Source organism: Patiria miniata, unplaced genomic scaffold, assembly GCF_015706575.1.
Source record: "Patiria miniata isolate m_02_andy unplaced genomic scaffold, ASM1570657v1 HiC_scaffold_18, whole genome shotgun sequence".
NCBI classification, from domain to species: domain Eukaryota; kingdom Metazoa; phylum Echinodermata; class Asteroidea; order Valvatida; family Asterinidae; genus Patiria; species Patiria miniata.
The window spans coordinates 4,162,326-4,186,717 of NW_024037056.1; the positions used below are offsets into that span (position 1 = coordinate 4,162,326).

General features: G+C 38.2%; 1 protein-coding gene across 1 annotated transcript; it reads left to right on the forward strand.

The window, feature by feature from the left end:
• The first annotated feature begins 1,078 nt into the window (after positions 1–1,078).
• Positions 1,079–23,940, forward strand: LOC119724299 (filamin-A-like). The gene is made up of 19 exons (XM_038195287.1): positions 1,079–1,397; positions 4,303–4,507; positions 5,151–5,430; positions 7,309–7,423; positions 14,899–15,071; positions 15,239–15,346; positions 15,590–15,748; positions 16,336–16,477; positions 16,710–16,880; positions 17,030–17,176; positions 18,114–18,239; positions 18,626–18,772; positions 18,887–18,994; positions 19,137–19,322; positions 19,714–19,818; positions 20,133–20,309; positions 20,681–20,830; positions 21,039–21,206; positions 21,479–23,940. The coding sequence occupies exons 1-19, from the start codon at positions 1,079–1,081 to the stop codon at positions 21,718–21,720; spliced, it is 3,228 nt and encodes a 1,075-aa protein (XP_038051215.1). The 3' UTR covers positions 21,721–23,940.
• Positions 23,941–24,392: the final 452 nt, after the last annotated feature.

Genomic DNA, 24,392 nt, shown 5'->3' on the forward strand with positions numbered 1-24,392 from the left:
CAAAAAAACCCCAAAATAACGAAATCTGTCTAGCTTTCATCCATTTGTTAATTTTGAACATTTTTAAGGCCCAGCTTGAAAAGAAAAACAGATTTTAATTTCATAGGTATGCTGCAGTTCCTCGCACATTAAGCTAAAAATAGAAGTTGCAAAAACAGTCAAGTCAAAGAACCTATTCAAAATTAAGAACCACCATGGGGAAAAAATTACTTCACCTTTAAAAAGATGAATCAACAGAGGGCGCCCTGTTATTGCGCGCACGGCTGGGAACACGTGTTTTCAGAAAATGTTGACTCCGTTTTTATCATGATAGTGCAGGGATGATGGTGCATGCAAATTAACGCCTTTTTTAAGGCAAGCAAGATCGAAGAAGTTACTACAATATTCTTTAATTTCAAAGCAGCTTTTGGGTTGAAATTGTGTAGACACAAGCCTATATACGGATCTGAACTCTATTGATCATATTTTTTTATAATCCGATAGCGCCGTTATTGATCAATTATTCACATAATGAAACGACCTTTGATATGGTAGCCAGGTGTGTCACCATCTGCATAATTGGCGCGTTTGTACATCGTAAATTGTCTCGTGCACTGTCCGTGGATTAGCGGCAAAAGTAGGTCGGTATTGTTTTTGATTGAGATGACATTTTATGACTGGACTGCGATTTGAAGCAGTTGTGTCAAAACTTTGGTTGAGCAAGGAGAATTTTGTGGTCTTTTTATTTTGCTACGAGAAATGAGTTCAGTTACGCACTAAACGGTTTCCAGACGTATTACTATTAGTAGAGAAGGAATTTCGTCATCATCGGCTAGCAAGGATTATTTATAATGTTTAGGCTTACCACTACCAGAAGCCGTGTTTGATTTGTCAGATTACTTCACGACAATTTCTGTAGGACAGTATCATAATCATTCCCATGCCTTATCGATTCAGATGTTACCGAACTTTAAACTTGGGCGAGCGCTGGTGTAGCGCGCGGTAGCATTCCAAATTGGATTAGATAGTTCTGCTTCCAACCAACGTAGGCCTATATTTTTCGGAGTGAGAAATAAGGATTTATAAAACTGACAAAGTCATGGAGAATTCAGCCGAGGATAAACCCAAGCCTGCCGTGTCCCAGCGATGGGTGCAAATCCAGGAGAAGACCTTTATAAACTGGTGCAACGAGCAGCTGAAACCCACGGGGAAGAAACTGGAGAATCTCCGCACGGACTTGGAGGACGGCTTGATCCTGATCGCCTTGATGGATCAGATGATGGCGTCGCGGGGCGGGGCCCTCTACAAGAGGCAGAGTCGGTACAGCAAGAACCCCAAGATGAGGGCCCAGAAGTTGGAGAACATCACTCACGCCTTGCAGATGATGGAACGGGAAGGCATCAAGTTAGTCAACATCGGTGAGTACATTGGGTAGTGTAGTGCATGTAGAGTCCATCACAATTCCTCAAAAAGATCTCTCACAAGTGTGTAGTTAAAAGAATTTTGAGGCTGTGGGGCGGGGGGCTTAGGCTGGGCCGGGGGATGGGAGGGGCGGCAGAAGGGCTCTCACAAGTGATAGATGGCATTATTTGAAGAAAGATCAGTCACAAAAGGTGGGGGGGGGGGGGTAGGTGGGCTCCACACCCCTTGGATCCACCAGTGAATATCACAACATTCTTCTCAAGTGTAACTTGCCACTGCGCCCATGATATTCCTAACAGAGGTAGGTATATTGCAGGCCCTAATTTAAATTTGAGTTTTTTTGTTGTGGTATTTGTTTGTTCGTATCAATTGTTTTTTAATGGATGATGAAGTGCTGAAAAATAAAAAAGTACCATTTTCAACTTGCTGTGGTGTTAAAGGGACTTTCAGATAAATATTAATAGTATTGGGAATGTGAGGGAAATATTTTACCTGTGTGCATGATAAAGGTTTTAGGAGTGTATTGATTGAAAAATGCTTTTGATTACCTATGGATGGTAAAATATTTTAGCAGATCTTATTTCACACTGTTGTTGACATCTTATGATTGAAAATAAAAAAGATAATCTAAGCAGTTGTGAAGTTCATATAAAAGTTTGACCTCTTAGGTTATAATATGCAAGATACTATTTTATTTTTTTTAAAAAGGGTTTCAGCAGGGCTATAGAAAGTAGACGTGATGCCTAGTATAGGTTATTATTTTTTATTTTTTATTTTGGTTTCAACCAAAATTAATACCAATGTCCCCTTTTATTGTCAGCTTAGAAATATCTTAACTTTTCCAAGGCTGTTTCCATTCTCGGGATCCGGTTTTTATCACATATTGCTTCATTTTTGTTTGCATACCCATAAAGCCCAGTGAACTTTGGAACGCGTGTACATATTACAGCAGGCACTTGTGGACATTGATGCCATCTTAATGTGTTTACTTTACAGAATTAGATCCGGAATAGCTCCTGTCACCAACAGAACAAATATTTTGTTCAACGAAAGAGACAAATGAAATTAAAATGAAAGAAATTTGATTGTGAGAGATAATCTTCGTGACCTCATTTTATGCTGATTTCATGTATTGTCTGCAGTTCTGCCAGAGAGCAGCACATTGGCGATTAAAATGACAAAAAAAAAGCAATTTAATGTTCAGCCCAGTTTTTAACTTTGATTTCGAGCAGAAGTTTAAATTGCACCTGTTTTGGTCTCAATTGAAGGTGGCAAATACATGTACATTGCAGCATACAATGTTATATGAAATAAACCAGATGCTTTCGTGTACATATTTTATTTTTTAACCCTAACTCCCTAGGGGGTGTGCAAAATTATATTCAAATTGGAGGATTCAGGACTGTTAGCGATAATGTGTTTATTGTGAATTTTACAGTGTATACAAGCAATGTGTGCATATTTTAAATGTTTCAAAATGTGAGTTGTTCGTCTGCTTGTTAGCAAACTGTAAAATTGGTGCTCAGAAAATTAACATAATTATCCATTATCCTTCATCCGACACACCCCGGCGCACAAGCATCCAGTCACACGCCACTGCACACTCACAGCCATAAAACCTCCAGCATCATCCACATGTCATCACCCATCCTCCTGAGGACGGACAGAGCACACTGTGCGAAACGTCGAGTTCTACACTCAGCCAACCGCTTCTTTTCATAACCACATTTCTTCCAAGAAGAGATTTTTTTTTTCCACTTTGTGTTACCCACAAAGTTTCTGTTTTTATCTCATCCACCATGCAAAGCTTCAAGTCATACAAATTAACATAAATTATTCTCTATCTCCTGGGTTAAATTGGATGAGTTCCATAATACAATCGATTCATCGTTTGTCTTTCAAAACATTCTGCCTATATTTCTGAGCCATCTGGTATGAAAGGATAAACCACATGACACATGCAGCTATATTGATCTGTGTGTTAATTCCCCCAACAAAGCCTTTGTGTTTAATATGACCTTGCGTAGTGCGGTGTGTTTTTAAAGATTCATCATTGCATTAAAAAGTAAACATGCACTTGAAATGAAAGAGAGAGTTTTTAGAGCAGGCTTACATGGTGTTCTTCAATTGATAAATATTTAATTTTAAAATGGATTTTAAAATTTAATTTCAGATGTAAATAGCATATTATAAATAGGTCTTCATTTGTAATGGTATATATATGCCATTTCATTTGCCACCTTTACTGTATTATATATTTTTTGTCTAAGTTATCTGTTTTTAAATAATATTCCATGTAGAAATAATTTTCCAAATGCAGTGCAATAGTTGATGGTGCATTTGTTTGTTTGTTGTTTGTTGGTAGATTTTTTGTTTGTTTGTTTGTTGGTTGGTTGGTTGGTTTATCATTTGAATGATTATTGTGTTGATTGGTTGTTCAGTTGGTCAGTCATCGGCTAGTGAGCCAGTTAGCTTTTTGTTGGTTGATTTAATTTGTTTACACCCCACAATAAAAGTAGCTAACCTTTGAGCATAAGTATGCATGTGACCTGTGCTACCGCCCGATTGGTTGCTGGTACCTGAAGGTAGTGACCAAAAATTTGCTCCTACACTCCTATGCAACATTTACAATTGAAAGTTGCTGGTGGTACCACGCTGAATTCTTTACGATAGTCGAACGATTATGGATTTATTGCAGATTTTATTTCCTTTCTGAAAATGAAACCTTTGAGGTGCAATAAAAAATAAACATATTTTTGTTAGGGGGGCGGGGTGGGGGAGAAATGCAAAATTACTCGTCTCTTGGTTTATAATTTCGCTATACTTTCCCTCAAACCATGTTGAATTTGTTTTTTTTCTTATTAAAAATTCTTATCCATACGACTTGTTTTCCTTTTTCAGGGACGGAAGACATCATAGATGGTAATGTCAAGCTGATTCTAGGTATCATGTGGCGACTGATTCAGAAGTACCAGATCAGCACGGGATCCTCCAAGCAAGCGAAGGTGCCCAGCAAGAAGTCCATGTTGGATTGGATGGACGCTGTCTTACCAGACAGACGTATCACAAACTTCACCACGGATTGGAATGACGGAACAGCACTCAGGTGTGTTGCCTAAGCATTGTCGATATCAGAATTTTCAATAATTCAGGGGTGTGAAATCTCAGCTTTAAAGCTGATTTCAGCTTTTGTGTGTGTTGGATTTCAGTTTTTTTCAGCTTTTTCCCTCACTTGCTGTGTACAGAAGTATAGGAGATTTCCAAAGTTCAGCTTTTTTACACCTTTTTCAGCTGTTTTCAGCTATTTTTATCAGTGGCCACTCGCATATCGGAAATTCATTATCGAGAATATTTGATATAAATTTTCCAATGTAAAACTTACAGACCATATAAAGATGACACTTTGATTAAAAAAAAAATATTAAGTCCCAATTTTGATATGATTTAAAAATTGCTATCGGCGATATCGATATCAAAATAATATTGAATAATTAAGTAATATCGATACATTGACTTTTGTTTTACCCTGTCTCTGTTATTACATCTGAAATGTATGATTTTATAACTTTGATGCACTCTTTAATACAGTCACCCTCCAAGAGTGAAATAGCAAACTAGCTACCCAATAATTAAAACAATTATTTGAAGTAATTCTTCATGATACTTGAAGGGCAAATTACAAAGTACGAAGATAACAAGGACAGGAAAAACATCTCGTCATCAAGTCATTGTCTTTATTTTTAACACAGCGCCTTGATCAATTACTGTGACCCTACGCTGATGACCGACTTCAAATCTATGAGCCCGACCAACGCCCACGACAACTGCATCCGGGCCATGCAGCTGGCTAAAGAGAAATTTGAAATCCCGATGATCGTCTCCCCAGAGGACATGTGCAACCCTCACATTGATGAACTGAGTGGGATGACGTACCTGTCTTATTTTCTGCGGACTGAGGGGCCGGGATGGTACGCCACCCTGAACTGGGTCCGTAAGAAAGTCCCAGAAATGAACGTGCAAAATTTTCAGGTAATTCCAGCATATTTGTTTGAGATTGAATTTTGTTCATCCTCAAAATGAAATGTTAAACAAATTCCAATGTTTTTCTGGTACTGTGGGCTGAAGAGTTTTTATTGGGGGGGGGCAATAACTGGGAATTACAAAATGAACATAGGAGTTCTGGAAAACAATTGTGTCCACTCTATTTCAGAAGAATTGGAAAGTAAGTAACAAATTTCTATTCTTCAGAAAATAAGATGAATATTGGTTCAGTTTTGGTCAGTGCCCTAAATGTAATTTCACTATGAATAAAGGAAAAATCTCAGATAATTTCTAAAACTCAGTATCATAAACATTGTGGTTTTGAGTTATAAAATGGTAATTTGAATGTTTTTCATTTAGGTTTATGCTTCCTACTATTTTACTGTTACCCGGATTAAATTGTATAAATAAAAATCCGCATTAATTAGTATTTTACTGGCTTACTGTGAAATGAATTATCATCAGATAAATCATTTCTAGTTTAAAAAAAATTGAATGAGGGACAAAACTTAATGATGTTAGTTTAGTTTGGCAGGGTTTAAACAATAAATCAATGCATGATACTGGATGTGCCTTGAATTTACCAGCAGAAAAAAAATGTGCTGTATTTCTGAGGGTGTGACAACTGAAGCTTGTTCAAACTTCAAAGTCCTGTGACATTTAGATATTGCAGTCACTGTGAGCAAAACAAGGTGTTTCTAACGTTAGTTTACTCTGCGTTAATCGTTAACAGGGATCACAATCGTACTAAATCTAATAATGAAACATATGGTATAGAAATAATGAGATTTTTTTCAGCTGTTTTAAAAATAAAACAAGCAGATAGAACAAATCACAATTTTTACAATTTTCCCCTGGCTTTTTGTGCTTAGTTTGTTGAGAATTCCGTTGATGTGTCAATTATTAACTTGATCTATTAGATATTTTCACACCATATGTACATTGGGGAATCATTTAGATAATTTATTACGTTTTAAGTGCATCAGTGATTAGTTTTTTGGCAAGACTAGGGTACAGGACGTAAAACTGTATATGTTTGCATTATTGGTGTTAAGGATTTAATTGTGTCGTTACTTTTGCGTGATTCAGTGAAGTAGCCAGATTTTGAGCCAATGAATGGAGTCAAAATTGAAAAAAAATTCTGAAAAAGTGGCCATATGTTTGTGTAGTTTCTTACAAATTATTGTTAGCAGGAGGAGTTGCTATTAGTAGGGCCTCATTTTATTGTACAAGAAAATTGCTAATATAAGTAACATTTTTTTAATGAGCAAATTTGGTCCAGTTGTGCAGCCTGACTTAATAGGCAGTACAACATTTGCAAATATCAAAAACCTAAGTACCAAATTATTATGAAATACCTTACTGGGCTGTTGGTGAATAATAGTGTCAAGCATCCTGTCAAATCATGGCATGGTGTGCTGTCATTTTCAAGAAAGTGGAATTTTTGTATAATTTCCAACGATGGTCGGCTGACCATCGTTGGAAATATCTAACTTTTTGTTAATACTGCCCCCAATTCACCAAATTTAGTTTGCAGTTGGTTACACATGCATGAACTGGTGCAAGCCTTCTAGTCTGGTTCTCTGACCTGACAATATATAAAGTGCTCCGCTTCGTTTGAAAAAAGTGCTGTATTTGTAGTCTGGTTCCCTGACCCTACGTCAGGGAACCAGACTACAAATACAGCACTTTTTTCTTAGTTTTCCCAGCATTTACGAACACATAACTGCAGTGTATAAACATTTGCTATGAAATACTTACCCCCCAATTCCATCCATTTCTGGAAATTATAGCAAAAGCAAATGTTGTATATTACTACCTTTAATTAATAAAATTATTCATCCTTTTATATTTGGAATTATCAAGAGTGATTGGAATGATGGGCGTGTCTTGTGCGCACTGGCGGAGGCTGTAGCGGAGGGGGCCTGCCCCGAATGGAAGGAGCTCAATAAGGACGACAAGCTGGCCAACTGCCAAAAAGGTAATAGTTGCTGATTGGTTGAAAGTCGAACATTGTAATGCAAATAGCGCCCTCTTTTGGCAGCCTCTGTATTTTTTGAGTTTGCTGTCAGGAAGTGCTGGCATTAATTTTTTTCACTAAGATCAACATTTTGTTATTAAATATAAATTTACTGTTATGCAAAGTGTAAGAAAGTTATTTTGATAGCCCAGTAAGTGAATTAAAATATGTACCCAATTGAAACAAATTAGTATTTCTTCATAGAAAATATCTTGAGTTTTCTGTGGTTTGATGTCTTCTTTGGAATATAATTGTAGTTATGTGGTCGAGGCCTTGACATTGTTACAGGCAGCCAACGCAAACCACAAGAACCTTGGAAGGTGTTGACCATGCATAGTTGCCGAACAATTCCCCCGTTTCTTCAGCAACAGAAAGTTACAACTCTGTCGCTGGTATAACTGTGTGTCTTTGGCAGTGACCGCAATTCATGGACTTGCACATGCTCCCACAGTGATAGGGATATGCTGCTTGAAACATTTTGGCAAAATCATTCATAATAAAAGTGCTTCATAAACACATATTATTATTCAGTGCCCCCCCCCCCAAGTTTATTTACGCCACTAGTGGATGTCTAATAGTTTTCATACACTCGAGGAATAAATATTTGCACAAAAGTTTACTCCAGTTTAAAATTCATGTCATGGTCTATAGCTCTTTAGGTTTAACCATGGTTGAACAACCTCACAACTTTCTGAGTGTTAATTACTTCCCTGGCCCAGAAATAATCAATAGACCATAATCTTCTGAACACTGTTCGCCAGTGGCTGCCATGGGTAACGCATGAGCGAGTCTCTGGAATGGAACCCAATTGCAAGGACAGGATTGTATTGCTCACCAGCGCCTCACCCCTATAGGGTATAGAGAATCACTGAAGCATGACCACTTTCTAGCTGTATCCATTCCCATGCAGTAAACACTCCTGGTTATGTACTGGAAGGCCATGTTTGACAGCAGAGTGTGAGGGCTATAGTACCGTGACCAACTACTTTTTGTAATGTAGCTTGTCCAGGGAGTTGTACGCCTAGTGCGAAGAAGTATCAGTCAAGCTGATTCTAAACTTGCCTTGTGAAAGGACTGAAATCAGTTTTGGATTTAAGGATATATTTCCTATTTTGCTGTGTTGTGTGCCCGGCTGTTGTCTTACTTGTGGAGCTGCACGGAGTGGTGCCATGAAAACTTTACTCCATTGGAATTGGTGAATTCTTTGGAATCCGTGGTTGGTATACAAGGTTGCAGGTGTTAGTCTGTGCACGGATGTATAAAGTGGAAGTTTATTTGCTGGTGTTGACAGGTTTTATCAGTGCTTGAGTTTTTCTTCATTCGCAGAATATGAAGTATGAAAAGTAGTGTGGTGTCTGGTTCGCAGTACTTACAGAAAAGAAAAAAATTCAACTTAGAATCATTGCATTAAGAGCGGTTGTGTTGGTTAAAACAGTAGTGCGACTGTCTTGACCATTCTAACGTCTTAAAACTTGATCTGCATAATTACCTCAGTATTTCTTCAAATATTTCCATGTATATGTGATGACCTTCAAAAGTTCAAAGCTAGTTGTCTCCAATTTCGGGAGTAATAAAAGGCAAAGAATAAATTCCTTACAAAATTACAAATTAATTTTTTGGTGGACTTTTTGTACTTTTTTTTTGTCTCTTTAAAGGCAAGATACAACATTTGCAAACATCAAAAAACGAAATGATCTAGTAATCATGAAAAAACTCACTGGATTGCTAGGGAATGACAGTCTAAAGCATCCTGTAAAATCATGGCTGCCATGGTGTGCTCACATTTTCTAGAAAAATTGTATTTTTCCAACGCTGGTCGGCCGACCAGCGTTGGAGAAAACTGGCTTTTTTCAAAAAGTGCTTCTAAATGTTCATATTTAGTTATTTGGCATTTTCTTTGCAATTGATTATACACATGTGAAAAGGGTACAAGCCTGCTAGACTAATTATCTGAACTTACAATTCCCCAAAGTCTATAAATTGCTTCGTTTCATCTTAAGTGGGGTCAGGAACCAGACTATTAGAATATGATTGGTTTTCTTGGTTTTTGCAGCATCTACAAGCCCAAAACGTGAAACAAGTCAGTTTAACAATATTTTCTATCACATACTAATCCTCCAAATCCATTCATGTCGGAAATTTTCAGCAAAAGCAAATGTTGTACATTCCCTTTAAAGTTAAGAAACTTCAGCCTAAAAAAATTGTAGGTCCCAACCTACATGTACCTATACCCTCTAAAAGTGGATAAGATAGTAAATTTCAATGAAAAATTTGGGCGTACAATTTTAAAGGTTAATATACAACATTTGCAAACATCAAAAAACAAAACTACCAAATTTTTATGACATACATGTACCTTGCTTGACTGTAAACTGTGAAATCATGGCACCTGGTTGGCCAATAGAGATACATGTAGCCAAGTACATGTACATGTAATTAGAGTGGCTTGATTTAGCAAAACAAATCCAACAAGTGTCGTTGGAAAAAACCTGACTTTTTTCAAATACTGCCCACAATTGCCAAATTTAGTTTATATCATAGTCCACGTTTTGTTTGCAATCAGTTAAGCTAGTCTGGTTCCCTAACCTGACAATTCCTCTGATGTCTATACAATCCAGGGGCTCCAGTATCTTAACAGAAAACTTTAAACAGGTCATTGTTACAATATTTGCTATAAAATACTAATCCACAGATCCATCCATTTCTGAAAATTACAGCAAAAGCAAATGGTGTATATTAGGCGAAGTAAAAAAAAAAACATGTTTAGCGTCCCCGCCCGCTTCCTTTTTAGAGGCCGCCTCCTTTTTTTTTTTTTTTTTTTTTTTTTTTTAAAAGATACAAATTGATAAATTTTAACGATCTCTTTTGGTCTAACGATCATTTTGGTCTCATTTTCTGTTGCATCTTGCCCATAAGAAGCCAATATGTCATTTCCTGAGTCCAAGTGGCAGCCATTTTTAAAAAAGCTGGTAACCATCTTGAAAAATAGCCCGGCCGCGTTGTCTTGAAAAATGTGTCGGGCGGCCATTTTGAAAAAAAAAAAAAAAAAAAAAGGGCCTCCTCCTTCCTTTTTGTCAAAGAGGTAGGACGCTAAACATGTTTTTTTTTTTTATTTTGCCTTAGCTTTAAAGCTGAAACTGGGTCTATAATTTTAATTTGATTTGTAATCAAGGATTTTTAATGGTTTCAATTTCAAAAAAAATGTTCAAATGTCTTCTTTTTTTTTTAAACCGTTGTTCTTTGAAAATTACCACTTTTTGAGTCTATTCTTCTTCTTTTTTTTGTATTTACCGTAAAATCTAAATCATTTTTAAGTTCCCATGGTAGAAGTTCCTTATTCACAGTTATATACTTGTGGTTTTGGAAAGTGTAGGAATTGGTTAGTCAACACCTTCATATACCCATGCTCGCAGCCTTGATTTGGACAAATGGTTGGATGGGATCAAAATGGCTGCCATGGGAACTATTCCCCCAGGTTAAGGCCACAGCGCATCGCTCCCAGTCGCTCCCGTTTTGTCTGTCACCAGTCAAGTTTTGGTCGATTCAAGGATGAGCAAGTATTGTGTGGGAAAATAGAAGCGTCGTTGTCTGTCCAAGGATAAATGTGTGACTGTATGCTTCATTCTTTCTTTTCCTTTTTTTTTTTTAAATAGCTGTATTTCTTCTGCTTCGTTGGGTTGCCTTCGTTGCCATTCTGGCTAAAATTGGTCCAGGGATGTCATGTCAATATTGTTTCTGTCCTTTGACTTTTTTTGTGACACAAACACCTTTTTAAAAATGCTCTAAATAGTCTATTCTCATGAAGTGAAAGTTACAGTCACTGATATTACAACTGGAGCTGTGGGAACTGTCTGATATTTGAGGGTTTTTTGTTTGTTCACTTAATCAACAGAAACTATAATGAGTCAACACAGTAATTATTAACAAATAACTTTGTCAGTTCATCTGCTGTTGAAGGATTTATAAATGCAACAAGATTTTATTAAGAAGAGTTAATAAAATCATGTATATGACGGTTTCAGAAGAACGCAATTCTTTTTCAGTATCAAAATGTTTTCAATTATGACCTGAAACAACTTCCATTAAAATCTTTTTAAATGCCCCAAGATTCACTCTAATTTTTGGAGTTGCATGTAGCTCACCCTGTTAATTGGTAAATACTTCAGATTTAGCCATCAATTTCATCTTTATCAACTGAAACCAACATGTACATGTAGGCCCCTATGGTCTTGTTTTGACATTTTCGTTGTTTTAATTTCAAAGTCCTCTTGTGAATGATATGAATCTTGCTTTTTTTCGTTTATTGTGCTATATGCAGTTTTTTTTTATTCTTTGGACAGATAATTTGTCACTCCTCATTGCACCAGAAATACAAGTGGTAATTTCAAAATTGTTTAATTGCCTGTGGGGTGCATTGCAGTGGTTTGAAAATTCAGAAATCAATTGATGCCATCAATACTACAATTAATAGTGTGGTTTTCCAAATGTGTGTGTGAGCCTCAATATAATCTGCAAAGTTTCCAAGTTTTCTGTTTCGGTTTTTTTCTTCAAATTTTTACACAACTTCTTATATCAGATTACACCACTAATCCTACACAAAGATCCGGCTGTTCTTTGGGCAACTTTAGAAATTGTATATTCATGAAATGGGTGGCTCAATTACATGTACATGAGGAGCTCACAAGAAAATGTCTTTAATTTCAAACATCAAATAAAAAAAATGAACAATTTTCCCTCCTAACCCTAGGACTTTTATCCTGAATCTTCAAATCGAAAACAAAAATCCTTTTTGAGCCGTTGAGGCTTTTGTGGTGAAGCAGCCTGTGAGGAAATGCCAGCATAATGTCGTCGTCCACGTTTGCCTCTTCGTCCACCTCCTCGACCGCCCAGCGGAAAAAATACAAGTATGGCTCCTCCTCGCACGTCCAACACGGAGCGCAGCGGGCACAGAGCGTGCCCGTACATCACGTCAATGGGGGCGTGGCTGCGCATCACGTTAATCGCAGCACATCCCAGCAGTACAGCCACATGAATGGTACGTCGTTCTACGTCGTCTTAAGGAATCTCCGCTTCCCCTGGCAGGTCATGGAAACTAACAAATGTTGCTCTAATCTGCATGCCGCTAACTTTCTTCAAAATTTTGAGAGCTCAGGACCCACTAATATCTTGAAAAACAACTTGATCTTTTTCAGGAAACCCCAAGAGCATTGACAACATTTCAATACTAAAAAAAAAAAACTAATACGCTACACATGTCTAGAACTTCCCTTTTATTTATTTTTCCATTTAGATATCTTCTAATCTGATGTACTTTTTTTCCTTTCTTTGCTTTTTATTTTACAATCATATTTATCTATGTACGCACCTGTGTGCCACACTCCTTATTTGTTTTGCCTTTTTACCAAACTTTGCTGGTATTCTAGCTACTAATCATCAACAGAATTAAACTTAATGTGTTTTATTTACTAATCCAAATACAACATGCATGGGAATACTGTATGATTGAATTGTAACTATTTTGTGAAATGAAAGGGTCTCCAGGTTTTTCTTAACCAAAAACAAAACAAAAAAAACATATTGAGCATCACCACTAAAATGTTGTGAAGTCGTCCACTAAAAAACTTATCCAAATGGAATGCGGGGAATTTTGGGACGTACCCAACGATTTGTCAACGGCGTAAAACCCATTTACAATAGAACTCACAGGCTTGTGCTACAGGGTCACCAAGTTTGTATTCATGTGAACAAAAGGGGCATTTATTCCGGTTTGGCACAGATGTAAAGAAAAATCGAAATATGAGTTATTAGTTGCGAATTCCTACAACGCACCATTTGTTCGCATTGTCATTTCTAGGTTTTTTTCCTCATGCAACTTGACAGTACTGCTCTGTTACAGCATCGAATGTTCGTATTTGGAAATAAAAATCTGAGGTCACTTCCAAAGAACGCAAAATTCTTTTGGAAAAGTGTAAAGAACTATTTTTGGACAAAATGGTGCTTATAGTACTTGAGTTGGTGATAAAAGTTCAAGTCCTTTTCGACCAAGTTATGGACTTGAGGATATTTTGACTATTTGCTGAAAGTTTCAAGTTAGTTTACTTAAGTTTAAAATGTCATGTCAAATTTGAACCAAACTTCAGAGTTCTAAGTTACTTTTGAGAAAAGCCTAAACCTGAATTCATTTGTTGACCATAAATACCGTGTTAAGTTCAGTACTAATCGGGTCAAAGTGTTTAGTCACTTAAGCAGAAGTAACTGCTTGCAACAACAACGGCCTTGACAGGGTTTTGCAACATATATTTCTAATCACTTGTAACTTTCCACATAAACTCCCACCTACATCCAGGTGATAGTTCTTTCCTGCATGCCGTGATTCCATTGGGCTTTTGTACCCTCTGAACGAAATAAAATTGTTGACGCTCGACCTGCTGCATTCACTCGTGAATTTAGCAAGCCTTGACGCTAAAACCCTCATTGTGCCCAAAAGGCGAATGCTTTATTTTGCTGAATGGAGCAGCAAAAGCTGAGTATCTAAAGAAGGTGGGGCTATTTCAAAAGTTGAATAATACCTTCTTTAAATGCATTGCCAAGAGGCTTACATGTCAGTTCGTACCCATTACATGTAAGTGGTCGTCCATAGAAAAGGAGGGGCACTGTACTGTCGCTTGTATTTTGGTCTCAATTTGAAGTTGGTTTACTTCCACTAACCACCTCACTGAAAGTAGCTGCTCTGTATATTTCCGGGATAAAAAAACAGGTAAACAGTAGTGGTGCTCATATGTATAAATAGCTTCTATTTAACATTATAGATGTACATTAGATATTCTTTTAATTCTAGATTTGTTTTCAGTTGTATGTATCCCACAATGTATGTGGTGTTGTAGCACATTTTTAATTTTGCGTTCTGATGACTAACTTGTATAGTCGGACTAACCGTGTTCCTTTTTTGTCATAACAGAGCAGAGAAGACTTGCTATAATCTACAAAGTCTTTTGCAAACGATGCAAGCTAGCACTTGTATTTTACCATAGAATTGCTACAAGCAGCTTTTATAACTATACACATGGTTGCATATAAATGCAACATGAACTGCATGCACAATTTTGTTTGGTGTGTTTATTTACTAATCTGTGTTTGATTAACAAATTTTGCAGTTTTGTAGTCGTTCATTACTCTAACTCTAACTTTCTACACTGTCAAAACAATAACATGAACACCTTGTGGTGCTCAGTAACATATCCAAATTTTGGGGTCCAGGAGGTGCGAAATTGGTCATTTGGTTGGTTTTTTTTATAAAAATTATTAACACTACATGTAATTAATGCCAAGAAAACTAAAATTACACCCATGCTTTCTAAGCCTACTTAAGAAATCGTACTCCTTAAAACTTTCACGATTTGTGGATTAGAGTTTTTGAATTTTCTTTCAAATTCTAGGTATTGAAGCAGGGAAGAAGCTGGGCATCAAACACACCCTGAGCGCTCGGGAGTTCACGAGCCCAGACGTGGATGAGCTAGGGGTGATGTCATATGCCGCTCGCTTCCAGCATACGCCCCCATGGCCAAAGGAAGCGTCCTATGTGGTGCATAGTGAACCACCACCTCCCAAGGTATAAACAGACTCTAAACAATCAAATGCTTATCCATTGGAAGTGTTCCTGTCTGTTGTTCTAGAGGTCTTGAGTTCGTCTTCCGACAGTTTCCTTGTCGCTAAGGATAGGCTTTCTTAAAACATTTCTGTCTTCATAAAGTTATTTTTTCCTTACTTTGGTGGCAGGTAAACTGGGGCGAGTGCATACAGCTGACCAGCGTAAGAGTGCAAGACCGCGTGACATCTGGACACAACGCCCTGAAAACAACTCTGCAAGGAACCGTCAATGTTCCGGTGAGTTCCGACAAATTGATGCTTGCCTTACTACTGCCGTGCCAAAAGATTTTGCGCAGTCATTGTCTGAAAGAAGTAAAATACATAGCTGATGGAGTTACCAAATGAAATTCTGCTCTTATTTTTGTCTTTTTGTTATTTTAATATTGAATAGAAGAAGGCTCTTAATCTCCCCCCCCCCCTCAATCTGTCGGACCATAAAACCTGAATACGTTGCTGACTGTCTGATTTATCTTGTTACAGGTCATCCTAAGACTGAACGTGATCAACAGCAAGGCGACTCTGAAGGACATACGGGCCGATCTTCAAGCCCCCGGCCAACCCATCGCTATCGCCCTCAAGGCCCTGTCTGAAGACCAAGTGGAGACCACCTTCACGCCCCTGCAGGAGGGACTTCACAAGGTAAGGGTTAAGAAGGAACACAGTCATAAACGCAAAAGTGTTTTGGCAGATCAGGGTAGCCAAAATCATTGGGAAGATGCCAAGTAATTGACAGCCTGATTTCCAAGATCTACTCGTCATAGATTAGTCTAATAGAAAGACGATTTCTGATGGATGGTTGAATACATTACTGTTTTATTTGAGTACTATTTCAAGGTATATTTGTATGTAAACTTGGTTTTCCCTTTTTAGAGAGAGTTTCCAGTTATGTATATATAGGGTTGATTTTAAAAAGTTGGGTTGATATTCAAAAGTATTGAAAGTAAAAAGCAGGTATGCTATTTTCCTTCACTTCAGGCTGTCCTCTCTAAAATTTCTGACCAAGCCACGTGAAACTGAAGAAAAATGCAACTTTGAATTTACTTCCCCCTCCCCCGACTTTTGAGCTGCATGTGTGAAACATGTTTGCCAGGTGATGATCCATGTTTGACTCAAGAGGGCGTTTATCTATTAGGTGGGGGGGGGGGGGCAGACAAGACACATGCTTTTGTTTGGTCTTAAATTTCAAATTGGAATTAACAGTTCTCGTTTCTTGGGTTTTTTTGTAGTTGACAATATGGTGTAAGGATGAGAATGTGGATGGCTTTCCCATCGACTTTCTGATAGAGCCGGACAAGACATCGTATCCTAGGAACATCCGTATCGGCACCATGTCTTCAGCTGCCGTCGGGGAGCAGTTACAGTTCCAGGGTAAGTCCTGGCACCTAGGATTGTGGGATTGAGCCCCGCTCACCAATGTCTGCAGAATGGTTCTTAGAGTACAGTACATACAATGTACATCACTGACTATTAGTCAAAATTTGTCCAACCTTTTCAAAGTCTTCACAAAATTCTGAAAATAAGGAAATCCTCAGAAATAACCTTGAACTTGACAGTACTTTGGAGTGCCTCATTCTCACACGAGTCCCACAATTTTTTTCAGTTGATGTTGCGGAAGCAGGGCACGGGGAGCTGTCGGTTGAGATCAGCAATGGATTCACCCAGCTGCCGGTCCGCATCGTGCGACAGGGAAAGGTGTACACGGTCCACACGATGGCCAAGGAGTGCGGCACGTACAGCGTCTACATCAAGTGGAATGGAGAGGATATCACAGGTATGAGACCAATCCAACAGTCCCCCTTATGGCTAGTGGGCAAACAGCCTGCATGATGAAACTGATGAAACAACCCTTATGAAGTTTTGTCAGCGACGGATGAAGCCCAAACCCATTTTTAATTGATATTTGTTGTTGTGACTTTGTAGATAATCCGATGCAGATTGAGGTCCACGACGCGTCGCAGTGTATCGCTACCGGTGAGGGTCTTTCCAAAGCTAGGGAAGACCAGCCAACTGTCTTCAATGTAGACACGCGCAAAGCCGGCAAGGGAGAGCTAAGGGTAGTTGTAGAAGGTCAGCCACATGCTTTCTTTCCCTTATCGACAAAACTTCTTTCTCTCGTAACTAAAGATACTGATCTGATGTATCCAGACGTTTATGACTCAAGGCCAGGACTGGAACTCGAGTCTTTACCGCATCATGAGACACATATTGACAAAAGACTCGGGGTGAGACAAGTGCCTGCATGAGATTGAGACTCTGACTTGAACCAATTATGTGACCCGTGATTTATCGACTTGAACCAAGTTATTTTGGACTTGAACTCGGACTGGGACTCAGACTTATCCAATGTGCATCGACTACAACTATCTGTACATATCCTCTTGATATGGTGCTCATATGAAAGACGTTTTAACATTTGCTACAGAGACTTACAGATTTCAGTTAGACTTCGGCTTCATTTTTTTTTTATCAAATGCTTTCTGCAGTAATGCTAACAGTTAGAAGACCAGGCTAACAAAAAAGTTTTGCTTCTTAACTCTCAGCCTCTAAAAGGAATTCAAATTTTGCAGAAACTTCTCTCTGTACTCACATACATTTTAATGGAAGAAATCATTAAAGATTTCAAATTCAAGCTTTTATTGTCTGCTTTCTATCTCTATTATACGCCTTTCATATTCTCTTTTCATAGTCAGTGGTACATTGTGACATTTTAGCTATTAGTTTTTGAAGCTTGGCAAATTTTGAAGCTGGACAATTAAAAAAAAAAAAACGATGTCAGTTTTAATGATTATCTCTTATTTGCACAGTAATAACATTGAATTGCCTTTTCAGAATATGTAACAGGAAAAAAAAGTGAATCCCAAAAACTCTCATCTCGAGAAAAAAATTGAATCCCAAAAAAACTCTCATCTGGAGTAATTAACTTGTGAATGCATTTCGCATTGTCTTGTGTGTTATTGTCCTTGAAATTCCTTGGTTTTACACGAATATTTTTCTTTCATTGTAGGTCCCCACTCTATTGCCAAATGCAGCATTGACAGAAATAGCAACGGCACGTACACCGTGACCTATGTGCCTGTAGAGGTCGGCCTGTTTAGCATAAAGGTCACGTGGAACGGCAAAGACATCTATGGTATGTGATTACTTCAAGTTTTTTTAAGTGATGAAAAAATCTCCATGTACAAATTTGATCGATGCACGTTACTTTTAGAGTCTAGTTTTTCATGCAATTTAACCTGAGTTTATAACAGAAAGCCAATAAAGTGGCATGTCTTTGTTTTTTTATTTCTCATGTTTTGAAAATTTGCCTCCCCCAATTCGGAAGTTTTTTAAGCTGTTTACTCCTTGGACCCTAAATGGAAGCCAAAAATTAAAACAATGTTTGCCTTGTTTTCTTCACGCTGATGGCTACTTTATCTCAGGGATGTAGATTTTTCTCATAAAGTTTGGTCTCTCCAAAAAAACAAGATGATTTGTGTAAAGGCTAATCAAAACGTGACTTTTCTCCTGATTTCACAGGGAGCCCGTTTCACCCTAAGGTCACTGACTCGCGTAAGGTGCGTGTTATGGGGGGTCACGTGCCCGGCATGGGGGACAACGGAATGATCCACATGATGGCGAGCAAGGCCTACATACTGGAACTGGGCACCGCAGAGGCTGGGCCGGGTAAGCATCAATCATAAAATAAATTTATAAAACCTTCTTTTTGTCTTTATTTGAAGTCTTAAATCTTTTGAGAGCAAACAGTGAAGTTCCTTGCATATTTTCGGTCTCCCGTAGGCAAGATGGTTGCTGAGTTACAGACGCCTAGCAACCGGAGAACGCAGCTGCCAATTGATGTGGAGGCGGACGGGACAGTCACGATCAGATTTGTACCGGACGAGGAAGGTAGGACAAACGTTTTACTTTGGTATGTTTTCCCCACTTTTGAGAGACTAATTGTCATGAACAGAATTTTGTTATTAGGAGCATGCACATCCACCTACGCACCCCTCAACTCACCTTTTTTTTTTCTTTTTTTTTTTGGCAGGAGACTACATGCTACGGATCCTGTGGTCAGGCAACCCCATCAAGGGTTCCCCGTACAGGATGACATGCAGGAGGCAGCGGGTACCAATCGACCACACCCAGGTCAAATGTCACGGCGTTGGCCTGCAACAGAGTAAAGTCTTGCAGCAGAGTGAATTCATCTTGGACGGATCGCTGGCCGGACCGGGTATGTGTATCTATAGCACTTTGTTTCTCAAAGCACCTCACAGTTATTACCCCTATTCATGAGGCCATGAAACCAATTTTTTACAACAGCTGCAATCTGGTCTTTTAATATTCCACAGGTACCCATATATACTCCCTGATGGAGAGAGGCAGTTGCTGCAAAGTGTCTTGCCCAAGAACACAAGCACATGTGTTCCTTGTCAGGGCTTGAACTGCGTATCATTACACATGAGTTAATTGGGCACATTAACCAGTAGACTGTTACGCTTTTCTTCACATAGATTTTTTTTTTTTTTTTTTTTTTTTTTTGTATTTTGTTCAAGTCATAATTTCCCATTTTTGTTATGATGTGCCACTGGCTCCCCTGCTCACTGGTACCCCTTCCATTCTAGGTTCCCCGGGTGTGCGGATGAGCGGAGTCAAATCTGATGTTGTTGTGACTCTCATACCGCAAGGAGGCAATGTCTACAAGGCTATCTACACACCTGAGGTCTCAGGTAAAAAACAAAATCCAACAGAAAACAAATTCCCAAAAGAATTTTTCAGAGGATATTTAAAGTATACATTTGGTGGAGCATGTTTTTTCCTTTGCATTTTCTTGTAAAAGACTAATAAAGTTATTTTTTTGTGAGCCGGGCAGTGCTATTGTATAGGGTTACCCTGTAATGCTAATGAATGTGCTAAAGCCAACTCATTATGTATATTAGATGCATGAAAAGACTTGCAGTGAATAGCCATTCTGAATCAAATGAATAGAATTTTGTGCACTCTTGGTCCAGCTTTACTATGTGTGCTTTGTCTTGTGTTACAGGTGCATATCTTCTTCACTTGACGTGGTCCGACAGACAGGTGCCTGGATCTCCGTTCAAAGTGACCGTCGGAGAGAGTGCCCGGGCTAGTCGAGTGACCGCTAGCGGGGCGGCACTCAAGACCATCGTGGCTAACCAGACCTCCCGACTGGTCATCGATAGCAGAGAGGCTGGCTCCGGTAGGTTGAGACAATTAAACAGTGGGGGGGGGGGGGGGGGGGGGAACGTGCCCCTCCCCAACCCCACAAATTCCCAGTGGCCCCCTGGTGGTCCCCTACCACAAAAAGAATTATTCTATAGACCCCCTCTTCCCCACGCCCCTTCCTTAAAAAAGAAAGTATTGTTATAATAACTTTATTATTTTTGTCTGGATTCATGCCATAATAATTGCTGATGCTCCACCCCCCACCCCCGCCCCCACACTAAAAAACTACTAGCTCTGTAATAATTCTAAATAATTATATGTCACTGAAGCTGAAGTACTTAACTTTTGTGTTCAGTCAATCACAGCGCCGCTAACACAAATCCGACTGACTTTCTGATCTAACAGGTGAATTGACGGCGCGCTGTATCGGTCCCAGCTCAATGGCAGAGGTGCACATTGGAGACAATCGTAACGGCACCTACTCACTGCTAATCAGTCCCTCGGAGCACGGTAGGCACACGCTGGAGGTGAAATATGGAGAGGAACACATCCAAGGTAAGAAAAGGCGGTCATTTCAGTAGAAAGTTTTGAGAAAAAAAACCTAGTGTTGCAATTGAACATTATAATCAGTTATAATCATGTTTACGTCTCATATTTTTTCTCAGTAGTTGCTTAAGCCTTGTAATTGCCGACTAAGATGCAACATCTTGTTTCTTTAAATTTTCATCATGTCTCTCCCCCCCCCCCCCCCCCCCTTCCCCAGGGAGTCCGTTCTCACTCCGTGTTGCAGCGGCTCCAGACGCCAGTAAGGTTCGTTGCTTTGGACCGGGGTTGAACCACGGCGTGCTGTCCACGTTCAACGGCAGGTTTATCTGTGAAACGAAGGGAGCCGGGGCCGGACAGCTGAAAGTCAGGGTGCACGGACCCAAAGGTAGGTGGTCATGTCAAAAGAAGTTTGGTTTTTCTTGTCTTTTGCGAAAAAAGCTGTAGGTTGTTCTGATTTTGGCTCTTTTATCCTGTTGGTCTTCTATCCAAACCCCAAAGACTTTATCTGTTACTTTGTTTTTGCGTTTGGTTCTCTGGTCACTTTGGAAGCTTGTATCTTGATTAAACGTAATTGTCCCGATGAACAATGACGTCATGATGACATCACCATGGGTCACGTGAATCATCTTTAATTTTCACCTTTTGTTTTCGGTTCAGGAGCTTTCAAGGTAGAGATGCGACGGAGTGACACCAAGGACCGCACCATCGACGTCCGCTACAACCCCGAGGAGAGTGGGGAGTTCGCCATCCAGGTCAAGTGGTCTGACAAGCACGTGCCCGGTTCCCCGTTCCTCATCAAGGTAGTGGATACCAGGGAAGAACTGGAAGCGCTCATGAGAGAGATGTCGTCCTTCAACGAGAGACCGGTTAAGCAGAACGGCTGGTCCGAGGAGATATGAAGTTGCGGACAACAGTGCCATCTTTCCATGTCTGCGTATAAGGGTGGTAAAATGAAAAAAGTGAGAATTTCCACCCATGATGAAAAATAGTACACTACTCTTAAGAACTATGTGCCACATGGAAAATAAAAATCGTCTTAACTTCCCCCTTACTTACTTTGTCAAGTAATACATATGATGGAAACAATTTTTTTGGTAATACAAGAATTGTAATACTCAGGAGTTTTCCGACTGATGTGTGATGGTATTTGGATTTTGTCGTGGCAGAAAAATCCCTTTTAACAGAAACAGCTTTGTGGAAATGATCATGTGTATATAGTGTATACTTAAAAAATCGGGTATATTTAGACTCAAATTAGGCGAGCAACATAGTTTTAGTGAACAAAATTGAGCTGCGTTCTTGCTTAAAATCCTTGCCGTTTGGACAATTAATCTCAGAGCTAATTGGGAGCTTGTAAAAGATTGCAAAAATCATATTATGAAGTATGGGGCACCTAATTTACAAAATTGCAGGATTATATTTTTTGACATTGTAAAGTAAATGGACCAACAGGTGATAGTTTTCAATTGTGATCTTAATTGTAAATATCGCTGATTTTCAGTTTATCCGTAATTGAGTTTGGGTTCAGTCATTCAAACAGTTTGATGGTGTTAATAAAAGGCATGTACATAGCAACAGAACTACCTAAGATTGAAGTTTTTTTTGTACGTGATGTTACCCTGAAATCTCAGCCTGTACTGTATTCCTAAAAACTTAGAAATCCACTGATGTCTCCAATTTTTTTAATTTTTTATTTTAAGAAGTATTAAAATGGTTCAGTCCCTGCACAGTAGTCATGCAAACACTGGTCAAAAGTTGTAGTGATTTACTTTCATATTACAATATTATAAAAATTATATAGCATTTACCTCTTATTTAATTGTACCTGTTAAATTATAATTGTTAATTGAAGTTTTTTCATGTTAATTTAGTCTTCCTTGTACATACATAATGTTCGTTTTTGTGTGATAGTATTCATTTTGAAATGTGTTCAGCATAGTTATTAAATATTCATTATGTTTGTGTGATTGTGGCACTTTCGAGCTTTGTGTATAGAATTGTAATTATAAGTAATAAAATTAATACTCTGGGCTAATTTAGGTCATATTTCTTTTAGAAAAATGGTTCTGTTTGTAATACAAATATCTTAAGGAATAGTTCACACACATAATGGCAAATTTAAAGTGATTTTAACAAAACTGGCACCTTTTTATATTACAAATCACGATTTAAAAAAAAAATGTATTTTAAGGCTACATACATTGGTCTTATTGAACTTTGATTTGAGGGTAATTTGTTTGTAAAAATGTTAATTAAGACATCATTTAGCCTTTAAGTAATCACTAGTATGAATCTGTTTGATGGAATTTGGATAGTTAAGGTGACAATTTGGAAGAATTACCTTTGAAAATGATAAAACAAGTTTCACAGATACATACTGATCCATTAACTCCCCGCACTAAATAAGTGTTCTTTTTTGTGTAGTTCTTTATAGTTTATACAGCTAAGCCTGAACTTGAATATCCTAAATGTATGTCTATGGTTAAACTGAAAGCTTGATTTTAAAATTAATTTTGAACCAAAGTGCATTTAATCAGCATATACTATTAATACAACACAAATTAGGCCTACTCAAAGTCAATTCAAGTTTCATGCAAGTCTCTACCAACTTTGGTAGTGAAAATTAGGTTTGGTTCATCACTATTGAGTCTTTGCAACATCTATGATAATTGAACCACGCCCATTTTTTAAATTTTTTTTTTTTTGGAAATCGCTTCTGACGCTTTTTTTTTTTATATTTGACGAAGTATTTTGCAACATGTCCACTTTAAGCGTCTTATCTAAACTTTGATTTATCCATGATCTAACCAACCTGGCTTTTTTAATTTTGCTTTCCGCTTTTCCAATTCATAATTTTTGGTTCGTTCTTTTTTCTGATAGCATGTTTTCAAGTGAATCTTATAAAAAAAAGGAGAATTTTAAAAACACTGGCAAATTTACCCTGATTTTTTTTATTGCTTGTTTCTTTTCGTTTTTGTTTATGTTTTGTTTTTATTTACTGAGCCATAACTTCAGTACTGTTACTAATAACACTGAATTAAGCTTATGCATTTATATGTATATTCGTAATTTGTATGGAAGCCTTAAGAATAATAAAATTTGGTCAGATTTCGAGACAATTTTGCTCCCGGCTTAAAACTTTTATTCCAATAATAAGCGCGCTCCCGCCCGGGACGAAGCGGCTTGCCAGGTATGTATCAAGAAGTGAGATTTCCAGAAAGATTTTATATGGACAGCTGGATAGTAGGGCAACATTGTGCAACAATTAACCTCTAAGTTTCTAGACCAAAACGTTTTGGAAATACAGTGATATATAAATTAATATATAATTTCTTGGCCATTATGTCCCTGTTGTGTGTTCAAGAAGTCCCGTGTGTAGGATATAAGCGCGCTCCCGCAAGGAACATGCACAGCGCAGCGGCCGCTATTAGGTTGATTATAAATGTAACTAGAAATAGGACTTTCTGAAAACATTTTGCATGGACTGAAAGCTTCAACGATAGTAGGGTGATAACATGCAACAATCCCTACGTTAGACCAAAACGTTTTGGAAATACAGTGAGTTATAAAT

Excerpts from the sequence above, each read along its gene's own strand:
- LOC119724299 (XM_038195287.1), top strand. The coding sequence starts at position 1,079 with ATGGAGAATTCAGCCGAGGATAAACCCAAGCCTGCCGTGTCCCAGCGA. Across the intron at positions 16,478-16,709 it reads GGAGCAGTTACAGTTCCAGG|TTGATGTTGCGGAAGCAGGG; the intron begins GTAAGTCCTGGC and ends AATTTTTTTCAG. Across the intron at positions 19,819-20,132 it reads CTACACACCTGAGGTCTCAG|GTGCATATCTTCTTCACTTG; the intron begins GTAAAAAACAAA and ends CTTGTGTTACAG.